Source organism: Heloderma suspectum, chromosome 7 (genome assembly GCF_057233095.1).
Source record: "Heloderma suspectum isolate Gila_16-S chromosome 7, 16-S_ref, whole genome shotgun sequence".
Taxonomy (NCBI): Eukaryota; Metazoa; Chordata; class Lepidosauria; order Squamata; family Helodermatidae; genus Heloderma; species Heloderma suspectum.
Genome location: NC_139464.1, coordinates 17,518,224 through 17,531,284, shown reverse-complemented (window position 1 = coordinate 17,531,284; position 13,061 = coordinate 17,518,224). Strand labels below are relative to the sequence as shown.

The following is a 13,061-nucleotide window of genomic DNA, read 5'->3' as shown; positions in this document are numbered from 1 at the left end:
GGTCTAGTTAGGGATGGAGTGCCCCCCCCGTCTGAGTCCTCCAGGTGCCTCCAAGGCTCTGCCCCTGCTCAAGCACACCCCGACCTGCCCCCAACCCTCCCTGCTTGCCAAGCCACCCACACTCACTCCGGGCCCATCTGGCGTTCTCTGTGGCTGCCATTTGGCGAAAAAAATGGTGGGTGTAGATATACTCACATTTGCTCTTATGCAAAATGGTGCTGTGAATGGCTGCATAGATCACTGGATGGAGTGAGTGCGGGTGGCTCTGTGAGTGGGGGGGCAGGACAGGGGGCTCAGTGGCTCAGGGAAGCGCACGCATGCACATGTGTGTGTGTGTGTCCTCTGGACTCCTGGACTCAATCGAGCACCTGCGCCATCCCTACGTCTAGTCCTCATCCGAGTGACTGGCCTGAGTACACGTCTTTACTTCCTCCCATATAAGTGAATGGCAGCCAATGTCATTCACTCCAATGGGAATAATTAAAGCACTGTGCATGATGACCATATTCTGTTGCAAGCAAAACCTTCCCCCACCCCAGAGACTGAGTAGAAGGGCCACCATTAAATAGTGAACAATGTAAACAACAACAACAACGGGTTTTAAAAACCACTGTAAACACTGAAAGAAGACCAAAAAAAGTCAGCTGCACCAATTTATTCATTTATTTATATCCCACCTTTCTTCTATCATGGAACTCAAGGTGGCTACATGTGGTTCCCAAGTGGTCTCCCCTCCAAGCACTGACCAGACCCAAACTTGCTTAGCTTCAGCAAGGTGGCTGCCTCATGTGCCTTCAGCCTATGCCCTGGGACCATAGGGTACCACAAATTTAAAGTTGGGTACCACATCATGTGAAGGCAGGATACCCTGGAGAAGATGCTGATACTAGGGAAAGTGGAAGGCAAAAGGAAGAGGGGCCTACCAAGGGCAAGATGGATGGATGGAGGAGGTGACGGACTCGACCTTGGGGGAGCTGGGGGTGGTGACGGTCAACAAGAAGCTCTGGTGTGGGCTGGTCTATGAAGTCACGAAGAGTCAGAAGCGACTGAATGAATAAACAACAAAACCACAAATTTATTTGTGGTATCCAAACCGTTTCAGGAATATTTCTTTCTCAAGAGAAATTCTTGATTGCATCCAAAACTTCCAAATGATGCTTAGAATGTCTTTCTTCTCACTCATTCAAGGAAGAGTGAGTGAGAAGCAAGAACTTCGAAACATCATTTGGAAGAATTTTCATTTGTACAACATAGTTCTGGTTTCTGGTTGTAGCACAGCAGTTGAGGCTTTCCGTGCTCCATTGCCTTCCTTTTAATGTTTTTCATGTTCTACTGTTATCAGCACTGTAATAGTTTCGTGTATCATTTGCTATTTGATATGTTTTAGTATTTGATCAGTCTCTCTTGAATAAGGGAGTAGTGACCTTTTGCTCAATGAGTTTTTAACTGTTGGAGCCTGGTGGATCGGCTGTCTCGGTGGTGAGGGTGAGGCCCAGCATTTGCTGGCACTTTCACAGCTGTTTCTGCTATTATCTGGAATAGTGAGCAACTGAATGTGAGCAAATGAAGGTGGTGGAATCCAGACAGAGAGTGGCAAGAGTCCGTCCAAGTAAACAGTCCAAGTAAACTCCCCAGCCAGGGAAACAAATCTCCAAGAGATGTATACAATGTACTCCAGGGTTCGTCTGTACAATGTTTGGACTCCCTCTCCTTGCCCCATGCCATCATGATGATGGGCTTTTTGCTAGCACTAAGTATGTGTCTGTTTACCACCACTAATGAATTCTGTTCAATATCCTAGATTGCCACTAATGAAGCATGTATGTGGCATCAGTGGCCTAGACATGTTATGGCATAGTAAGGGCAGCTCCCATCTCCTTGTCATCCAGATATCACTCTGGGCAGAGTGGTTCCATGGATGCCTAGAGACGGGCAAACAAGCAATGTCCGAGATCACCGGGATTCTCCGAACTTTGTCTCGGTGCTCGTCTTGTACTTGATTCCCGTTCGTGTTTGTAATCGCTGCTTGCTCTGCACAAACGGGAAAGCTGCACAAATCAAGCAGCGATCAAATGGGAGATTTCTGCAAGTTTCCCCAAATTTGCACAAATCTCCCCTCTCAAATCTCAAATTCAAATTTGCATGAATTTCTTCTATAGGCTAAAGTGGGATTGATTCACTGTACAGAGGAAATTTGTGCAAATTAGGAAATTTGTGCAAATTAGGAATTTGCACAAATCAAACTGGGAGTTGGGAATGAGGTAAATGTGAGGACATGTTTGACAATTTGCGAACATGCTTGGCGGACATGTTCTCGCATTCAGAGCTTTGAATTGGGCATGCTCACATGCTTTGTAAGCAAAAATGAAATTCTCATATTTTTCTCCTGATGCCATTGTTCCCTCTGATGACTTCCTCTAGCCCATCAGAGAGCCCTTATTGCACACAGGAAGCTCTCCTTAACAACGAACTGAGGAAACCCTATCCATTGCACAGTTTCATGCGTCAGCAGAATAGAAGTCCCCATAACTTGAGCACAGCCAAAAATGCTATTTGGTGGTGGTGTTCCTGCAGTGTTTGAAGGGGTTGCTGCAAATTGTACTCCAAAAGCTCTACTATTGCCAAACACAATTGTCATCCATGTGTATTCCACAAGAAAATACACTTTAGATAGGATTAATATATCCAGTAGGGCCCTCCCATATTTTGCTCACGTGTACATGGATATGCATATTTAAATGTATGCAGCTTTTAAAAAGCCCTTTGACATCTATGGTTGGCTAAAATTGACCACATAATGGTCTTTCTTCAGAAAGGCCAAGAGTTACTCTTGGAAAGACCTTGATCTCTCAGGATGTCAGGAAGGATGACTTTCATTATCCCCCCTCCCTTTCCATGTTTTGTTAGGCCTTCGTTGCTGCCTTGGCATTTACCTACTTCAGTAAAGTGTTTTCTGGGGCCATGATGAAAAGTTCCTTCACACAAATGGAAAGGAGATTTGGCATTTCCTCCTCTACAGCTGGACTCATGGATGGAGGCTTTGAATTGGGTAACTGGTACCAGAGAGCCCACTGTTGGTGGTGGGGAGGTGGGAATGCTACACCCCCTGGAAGATAAGTTTACAGTAATCATCCATCCCCCCCCCCTTTCTTCCTACAACATTGCATGCACATTCATGGTGGGAAGAGAGCACCCTCAAACCCCATAGATTCTCCCACAGGTCGCTGAGGGAGGACTTAGTTTCTTCAAGCTCAAACTTCTTTAGATCTTCTTTTTTCATTCCCAACTGCTCAACAAGATGCCCATTGGTCCGGGGGGGGGGGGGCAGAAGGTAGACCAGAATCTACTGGAAGATCTCTGGATGATTTGCAGTAGATCGGCAAGAGTTTCTGTCCCCCAATAGTTTAACTATAGCAAGTAAAATTGAAAGTAAAAAAAAGAGAACATCTCTGTCATGGTTGGCCTTGTGCTTATCTCTTGGCCTCCGTGTTCCTCACCTATACAATGGGATTTTTTTTGAATTAAGGTTTTATTGTAAATTTCAAGAAAACAAAATAGGTAATAAAAAAGAACAAGAAAGAAAACAAGAAAAGAAAGAATATATATATATATATACACACACACACACATATATATATATATATATATATATATATATATATATGTGTGTGTGTGTATATATATGTATGATAACTCTACTGACCACTTCATGAGTTATGTGTTAGAATTTCTAACCTATAATAACTCAGATGCAGGTTTCTATTAGTATATACACTGGCTGATAGGGTGCAACAGATGATTGACTCCACTGCCCCCACTAATTTGCAGTTTTGCACCTGGCTCTGATTAGTGGCCTCTGGGGTTCTATTACAAAACAAAGTATATCCCACATAGGGATGGCACAGGCGCCCAATTCAGTCTGGGAATCTAGTGGACCTGCTCCTGCCGGCACCCCCGAGACCTGCTTGACAAGCCCCAGCCCCTGTTCGCCCCCTGCCCATGTTCAGCAAATGGCCTGCATTCACCCTGGCAGACTTGTCAAGCTTCATGGTTGCCATTTTCTGAGAAATAAAATGGCAATTGCAAAAATGCGCAAATTTGCACGCACACGAAAATGCATGTTTTTGTGAATGCGCATATTGACGTATACGCAAAACTCCATATTTTATGAAAATGCGCATTTTAGCACACACGCTAATGTGTGCCTTTGCAAAAATGCGCATTTCACACATGAGAATATGCGCATTCGCAAAATGCACATTTTTGCACATACAAAAACATGCACATTTTTGCGATCGCCTTTTTTTTTTAAGAAGTGGCAACCACGGAGCTCGATGAGGATGCTGGGGTGAGTGTGGGTTCCTCGCCAAGAGCGGAAGGGGCTCATGCACAGTCCAGGGATCAGCAAGCGGGGGCAGAGGCTGGGCAGGAGTCCGGAGAACTTGGACGGGTGTGAGTTCTCATATCCCTAATCCCACAACCCTGATGTCTACCCACCCCTGCCATAGCACATGAGCAACCAGCTCCTCCTGGACACCGGCAGCCTGGCCTTTATCCTGCTTCAGTTCTACTCCCTCTGTACACATTATCATTCAAGCTATCTTCCCACCACATACATCCATTTTTACATGAATATTATTGGGTGAATCCATAATGAAAGGAGTGAGTGGTTGGCTTTGTGAATGCTCCAACACAATTGCGACACAGACTGACATCTTGCTTTACAACTTCCTGGAATACCTTTGAAATATGGGTTGAGCCATGAGATAGTTATTGATGGTCTCAATGTACATATGTCACAGATGTGTCTAAGCATTCAGAAAGCAAGTTGCCATGCCCAAAGGTTTGGGTCCTGGGGACTTCACAACATCACCATCAGTTGTGTCAGAACCTGACCTCCTGATGCAGAGGCACAAGCCTAGGGGTGTACGAAACCCCACTTACCTTGCTCCGCTGGGGTCCGCGGGGGTGGGGAGGTGATCCGGTCCTCCCCCCGGAGCCCTTGACGGTGGGAGGTGATCCATTCCTCCCCCCCCGGAATCCTCCCTGGCCGGCTCTGCTCCGTGGCATGTCTGCGGAGCCGCTGGCCGGGCCAATCCACAGCCAGGCTGCTGCGGACGCAAATGGCGTCCTGCGTAGGGGACGCCATTTGTGTTGCTGCTGTAGCCATGATAGGCTATGTAAATATTTATGTAGCCTATCACAGCTAAAGCGGGGATGGAAATGGCGTAGGTGATGCCATTTGTGTCTGTGCTTTAGCCGTGATAGGCTACATAAATATTTATGTAACCTATCACAGCTAAAGTGGAGATGCAAATGGCGTAGATGATGCCATTTGTGTCCGTGCTTTAGCCGTGATAGGCTACGTAAATATTTACGTAGCCTATCACGGCTACAGCAGTGACACAAATGGCATAGAGCCTACCACAGCTGCAGCAGCGACGCAAATGGCATAGTGGATGCCATTTGCATCCCTGCTTTAGCCATGATAGGCTACGTAAATAATTACGTAGCCTATCACGGCTAAAGCAGCGATGCAAATGGCGTCCCCTACGCTGGACGCCATTCACATCTGCACACTGGAGCAGCAGCCAGCAGAGGCCGGATCCGGACCATGGGAGGCAGGTAGGATCTGGTCCGCGGGGACTTCGTGGGGTGGCAGGGGGATTGCTCTGTTCCGCCATGGACTCTGGGGGGCAGGATTCTAAAGAATCTGGCCCTACTGGAGTCCATGGCGGAATTCTCTGCCATCCCTACACAAGTCTCAGTGAAACTGTTCAATGCAATAATTCCAGTAATAGCTAGATGCCTTTACAGTCCCAATAAAAATCCTCAGATAACAGATTTCAATGTAGTTCCTTGACCAGAATCAGTTTATGAGAATCACAAGAAAAGACCCAATCAGCCCTGGGTTCAGCACACCGAATAAATCCAAACCATTTTATAGTTCCAGTAAAGCCAGGAAGCATTCCAGATTACAAAGGCGTTGCTTCCAGCAAAGTCTACTGCCCATTGCTCTTGTTTGAATACAGGGGAGATGCCACTAGAGATCGCTATCGGACATTTGAACCTCGCAAACTCATGCTCCACCTCACTGGACGCATCTGTTTTACCCTCTTTAGTTGACCAAGTGTCAACTGACAAAACACTTAGTTGACAAAACACCCCAGAAGCTCCATCTCCTGCAGAATCCTCCTGCTGCTGCCCAGTTCCCATAGAAGACAACCCTAGTTGAGAAGCAGGGGCATCCATCAAGTTCAGGTCTCCCAGCTGTGGAAGACTGGCTGTACCAGTGACCTGTGTCTCAACCCCTCCTGACTCATAAGCCAGCGGGAGGCCTGGTAGAACTGAATTCTCAGACATCTGTCTTCCCATGGCTGGGCCTGGCTCTACAGCATCCCCCACTGACTCAGAATCAGTGCCACAGGCTATAAATCCCCCTAGACTGGGACAAAGTCTCACAAGTTGAGTGTATAGGACCTCATGAGCCATCTAACAGCCATGCTGGCTGGGAATAATGGGAGTTGTAGTCCAACACATCTGGAGAACACCAGGTTGGGGAAAGTTGATCTAGATATAAGTATCTAGATCAGCCTACCCCAACCTGGTGCTCTCCAGATGTGTTGGACTACAACTCCCATTATTCCCAGTGAGCATGGGAATAGTCATTGGTGGCCCTGGGTAGACAGGTCCCAAGATCATCTCCCCTCCCCTCTTTCAGGGTGCTTTCAGGTGACACAGAATTTCATAGTGACTCATTCTGAGCTTATCATGTATCATCTAGAAGGAACTGCCGGTCGTTGATCAACCAATACACAGTGAAACCATTTATTTATTTATTTAATTTCTTAATCGCCCATCTGGCTGATTGGTCACCCAGCCACTCTGGGCGATGTACAACAATAGAACAGTTCAAAACAATAAAATTCTATACTCCCACTATTACCTTGCAGTAGCCAGCCTAAAACCACCATCAGGCTCTGTAGTCTAACAGCCAGAAGGGGTGGCCATTACCATCTGGTGTGATTATATTAGGTAGCCTTTTTAAAAATATCCTGTGATCCTAGTAAAATTATTAGCCATGATGGCCGTTGGTAATGGGTAGCTTTCACAGTAAGGTCACCTTAATTGTGTAGAAAAAAGAAGAGGCCAAAAATATGTAATACATAATCGTACACTTTTTGCCCAATTAGGGCCTAAGAGGGTTGAAATTCACCAGAAAAGATCCATCATGTGGCATTTGTCAAGTTGTTTTGTCACTTGTGTTCACATCTGAGTATTACATGTTTCTAACTTCTTTTTTTTTAACACAAATAAAGGCTTTTTTTTTCAGCAACAGCTACTCACCATGGCTAATAATTTTACTAGGGTCATAGTCTATGGGGGGAAAAGTGCCTAGTATTATTCCTGAGCAGGAAACCAATCACTCCATTTAAAGACCCATGCATTTGGAGGAATGGTGCTGACACATGAAAGGGGTCTCTGTCTTACTTGACATCAGGAATGTTACCTAAATAGAGATATGATTCATCACTAATCAGTTCAGATAGCAGGCTAAATGAGGAAAAAATGGTATATAATAAAAAGAAGACAGATGCCACCTCGACCTCTATAAATGATTTGATTAAAAAGTGAAAACTATTTTTTTCCCCATTTTCACAGATTTTGCACTGTCTCATATCTTTTCAGTGATGCTCCCCAAAATTATTTCAGGACATTATGGATCTTTTCCTGTTCATTTGAACCCTCTTGGGTCCTAATTGGGCAAAAACTGTGAAACTCGCAGCTCCAATTGGAGTATTATGTATTTTTGACTTTTTCTTTATTTTACACAATTAAGCCTGAAACCCTATATGCACTTACCTGGGCATAAGCCCCATTGAACTCAGTGAGGCTTATACCTGAGCAGACATGCCTTGGATTGCACTGTAAGGTTTTTGTTTTGGTGAAACCTTCTGACAGAAATCATGGCTAATAATTCTACTAAGGGTCATAGGCGACCAAAAGAAGACGAAGAAGAAAGAAAGAAAGAAAGAAAGAAAGAAAGGCTATCTCATTTAATTCCTCCAGATGTCAACGGCCACCCCATTTTTTAGACTCGTTGCCCATGGGAGTACTGAGGATAGGGCTTAAATTATTTACCACCAAATACTCCCCTTCAGTCATTGTTTGCTTTATTTTCCAGGGAACTTGTTGGTGATTGCGTTCGTGAGTCACTTTGGGGCAAAATTCCATCGTCCAAGGGTAATCGCTTTTGGTTGTTTTCTCATGTCCCTTGGGAGCACTTTAACAGCAATGCCTCACTTCTTCATGGGATAGTAAGTACATGCTTACATTTACTTAGTTAACTTTGCCACATCTCCATTCCTGAAGGCATGTGTTGAGATGGACAATAAAACATATACAAATGGGGGACCTCTAACAAAATGTTGTAATGTAGACCAGTGGAGGCTGGTGGCTCCAATGTCAATGGGGTGGTGAATCTGCTCCGGGTTTCTGTCAGGACCAGTCAGAACTCTAAAGCAGCTATCCAAGGTTTGGAGCACCTGGGATAGCTCCTTTAGAGTTCTGACTGGTTCTGACTGAAATCCGGAGTGGATTCACCACCCCACTGACATCAGAGCCACCAGCCTCCACTGATATAGACTGCTTCCATTCAGGATTCCAGACCTTCCAACCCACCCACCTCAGATTTCCATTCCCCCACCCACTCAACAATCAGCATTCCATATCCATGGAACATGCTCAGTCTTCCTTAGGATGATTTGGGGAGGGTTTCCTCCCCGCTAAAGATTTTTTGTACATTGGTGAACCTTGGGGTTCCCCCAAGCTTGCTGATACCTCCCATTTATGCATTGATTTGGCTATATAAGCAAGGCCCATATCAAGGATAGGCATGGTTGGGCACCTGCCGAGGGCCAACAGCCCAGCAGGGGCCCACTGACAAGAGACCCTGGACTTGCTCCTTCATTGCAACCTGCTTATTCAGCTGTCTCTCGCCTTGGCCCAGGCAATGCTGGTGGTAAGGAAGGAGTAGTAGTTAGAGATGTCATGGGAGTCTGAGAGCAGGGTGGACTGCTGCGCTTGCCAGACCTGGTGAATGCCGAGTCAAGCAAGTGCGGGGGTCCCTGCTGGACTGCCGAGCCACCATTATGCGTAAAAATGGTGGCTTGTTCTCTTTACATAAAGGGCCTTTTGTGCAAATGGCAACTGCAAAGCAGCCATTTATGCAAGATTACAGGCAGAAATGGAGCATTTACACCTGTAATCTTTCATAAATGGCAGCTTTATGGTTGCCATTTTCGTAAAAGGCTCTTTATGTAAAAGATACATAATGTTTATGTTTCTTTATGTTTCTTTATGTAATTTTAAAGAATCTTTATGTTCTTTATGTAATCTTTATGTTCTTTTCTCTTAAAAGAAAGAACCACCATTTTTACACAAAATGGCGGCTCGCTGAGGGAACGGATGGCTGCATGCCATTCACTGGGTGCTCACGGACTGTCCAGAGGCTTGTGCGGCATGGCAAACAGGGGCAGGCAGCTGGGGAGTGGGGAGGGTTCTGGTGAGCAGCACCTGAGGTGGACTGGGTGGAGTCTGTCCATCCCTAAGAGCACTGCCAACTTGCTCACTGGCTTTTTACCTGTCATGCAAGCAAGTAATAGCAAGGATGGGAAAGAAGATGAGGAACAATAGCAGCTGGTGAAAATGCCAAAGGTAGACTTACTGAGGGAGGGGACCCACTGAGGATGTCTTTCCCCAGGGTCCTGTAAAACCTGTACCTAAGATCTGGCATTTGAAGAATTGAGATTATTATTAGTATTTGTGAAAAAGAATACTTAAACGGGGTGGACAGAAAATAGATCAGGGACTGGCAGATCTCTGGTGGATTTGCAGTAGACTGGCAAGGATTACTGATTCTGAATTGTTAAACAACTGCAATAACAAAATTATCCCACCCCCTGCTGCCCTAAACTACTGAAATTAAGACAGTTTGGGGTAGGGATGTCAGAGAATTCTGCCATGGATCTCGGTGAGGCTGAATGCCAGTGCATTCGGCCCCCCAAAATCCATGGCGGAACAAAGCCTCCCGCCCCCCCCCCTAAAATGGGCCCGGAATGGAGCACCTACCTGCTGCCGTCCGCGCTGTATTGCGAATGGCAGCCATGTCTGCGGCCGCCATTCACTTCTTCCATATAGCCGTGATAGGCTGCGTAAGTATTTACGTAGCCTATCACAGCAAAAAAAAGGGAATGCAAATGGTGGCTACGGCAGCTGCCATTTGCGTTCCCTTTTTTTTTGCCGTGATAGCCTACGTAAATATTTACGTAGGCTATGACGGCAAAAAAAGAAAAAGAAAAAAAGAACGCAAATGGCGTAGTGGCCGCCATTTGCATTCCTTTTTTTTTTCCCCCGTAATAGGCTACATAAATATTTACGTAACCTATCAAGGCAAAAAAAAGGGAACGCAAATTGCAGCTGCCGTAGCCGCTGCCATTTGCGTTCGCTGTTTTTTGTTGCCATGATAGGCTACGTAAATATTTACGTAGCCTATCACGGCGAAATGCAGGGACGCAAATGCCATTTGCGTCCCTGCAGGCTGCCCAGCAGCTGGATGTCCGGCTGTGGGCGGCCCCAGCCGGCGGCTCCGCGGAATCTCTGCAGAGCGGAGCTGGCTGGAGAGAATTTCGGGGGTAGGGACAGAGTGCCTCCACCCCACCGCGAATGTCACCCTTCGAAAAGGTAAGTGACTTTCGTACATCCCTAGCTTGGGGTAAACAAGAACAGGGTAAGCTCCATTCAATTCTAATAGTCAAAACAAATTTCTAGGATCAAAATTGTTTAGTTCTAGGTGTCTACCTTTTGCACCAGGTTCTGGTTGGTGGATCTTGGGGTTCAAGTAAAAAACAAAGTATATCCTACAAGCTTGAAGTCTGCCCACCCTTGTCCTAAAGGACCTGTATCTCCCATGTGATCTTGGCCAAGTTGTAAGATCTTCCTTCGAGGCCCTTCAATAGGTCCCTTTTCAGAGGTTTGGTGGGTACCTCCCATGGAGAAGGCCTTCTTGGTTGTGGAGGCCTGGGTTTAAAATGTTCTCCTTTTTTGGAATGCTTAATACCAAGTCATCTGTCTTTTTGGCACCAGATGAAGACCTTTTATTTGCCCAGGCCACTTAGGGTTTCTATTTTGAGAGAATTTAGATCTCTGTTTTATTGCTGACACTTTTATTTGCTCTGCTGCTTCATTTTTTAAAAAAATACTGCATTATTTATATTGCTGTGTTGTACCATTTTTAAAAGAACAAATTCTATAAGCCTCTCTGAGGATTTTGAAAGAGCAGCATACAAGCATTGCAAATAAATACATACGATAAGCAAAATATGAAAATGTTCCCTCACCTTCAAATGTTCCATAACTCCAAACATCGAACACCAACCTCACTTTAGAAAAGCCTTATAGCTAGGGTTGTGCAAACTCACCTGAGTCTGCCCCGCGACCCGCTCGCTGGATCCCTGCCTACTGCTGGACCCGACTAGCTCTGGGATGTGAGCTGGCTGGTGGTTCGCAGGGGCCCAGCGAGTGCTGTCACTACCACTGCTGTGAGCAACTGTGTCCCTCTCTGCCGAGCACTGGCAAAGATGGGCATGGATGCTCTCGGCGGCAGGATGGGAAGGCATGTGCCAAGTCAGGAAAGAGCAGAAAATCAGGGACTGACAGCCGGGGGGGGCCAAACTGGCAGGAACCTGCCAAGTTCGAGCCCCTAACGGACACTCGCGACATCCCTATTCATAGCACTTTTGAAAGATGTATTTGTCAGTCTTCAGAGGATAACACTTGTGAGGCAGCCACCAAGAACATTTCTTCATGTGAAGGGCTAGCCGACGACATTTTGCTCCCTGAGGTAAAGAACAAGATGGCCACTCCCACTCCATTCCATGTACAGAAGCTGATGGGAATGGCAGATAAATCTTACTTCAGTGTTGGTGATGGGACAGCATTCTCCACCATACCTGAGGGTAAGAGTTTGCATTATTTCTTTACTTAAAATATTCCTATGCTACCTTTTAGGAGAGCCCCCCCCCCCCCAAGTGGCTTACAACAATAAAATCCTTATATAGCCAGCCAACCTTTAAGATTATCAGAGGAGACCTTGCTGGTCATTCTGAAATTAACGGAACATTGCCATGCAGTACCTCAACAACAAGCCTTCTTGGTAGCGGCTCCCACCCTTTGGAAAACCTTCCTCCATGCAGTTCAGCAGGCAGAAAATGTGGCACGTTTTGAACGCCTCATGAAAACGTACTTGTTCACCCACAGGCTTTCCCTGGCTTGTGCTTACATTATTCCTTCTGCTCTATTACTGCTCATTGTATTGTTCTTATGGTAATGGAAATGGTTTTTAATATTGTATTTGAATCGTGATTTTAATATTTATATCTGAACCACATAGGGTTCTATTTTACTATTTTTAGCAGTATATAAATATCACAAATAAATAAATAAATACATACATACATACATATAAAAATGATATCGTAATAAAATGGCAAACATTCATAAAAACAAACACCAGCATGAGGCAGAACCTACAGCACAATTGCAGCTACAATTGAGAACAGTCCAATAAAATATGGTTAAGACGCTGAACTGCAGACCGGAAGGTCGGCAGGACAGCAGTTCGAGACCCGAGTGCTGCGTGACCGAGTGAGCTCCCGTCTTCAGTCCCAGCTCCTGCCAACCTAGCAGTTCGAAAGCAAGAAATTGCAAGTAGATAAATAGGTACCGCCTCGGTGGGAAAGGTAACAGCGTTCCGTGCATTTCGGTGTTCAGTCATGCCGGCCACATGACCACCGAAGTGTCTTTGGACAGCGCTGGCTCTTCGGCTTAGAAACAGGGATGAGCACCACACCCTAGAGTTGGACACGACTGGTTGGGGACACCTTTACCTTTTTTTTTTTTTTTTAGGGGAAGGCCAGAGTAAACAAGTAAATTTTCAGAGCCTTCCTAAACGCTGGCAATGATAGGGCCTGACAGACCCCCAAAGGCAACACATGGCTCAC

General features: G+C 45.7%; 1 protein-coding gene across 8 annotated transcripts in view; it reads left to right on the top strand.

Annotated features, from left to right (window-relative positions):
- LOC146339367 (solute carrier organic anion transporter family member 1B3-like) overlaps nucleotides 1-13,061 on the top strand; it is an 84,500-nt gene that overhangs the window by 32,941 nt on the left and 38,498 nt on the right. For 6 of the 8 annotated variants that reach the window (XM_084809179.1, XM_084809183.1, XM_084809181.1 and 3 more), the window contains 2 exons: nucleotides 2,908-3,049; nucleotides 8,186-8,318. In XM_084809179.1, the coding sequence (XP_084665305.1) occupies nucleotides 2,908-3,049; nucleotides 8,186-8,318 (275 nt within the window). The remainder of the gene's footprint in view (nucleotides 1-2,907; nucleotides 3,050-8,185; nucleotides 8,319-13,061) is intronic. The other 2 variants (XM_084809186.1, XM_084809185.1) reach the window with 1 other exon arrangement.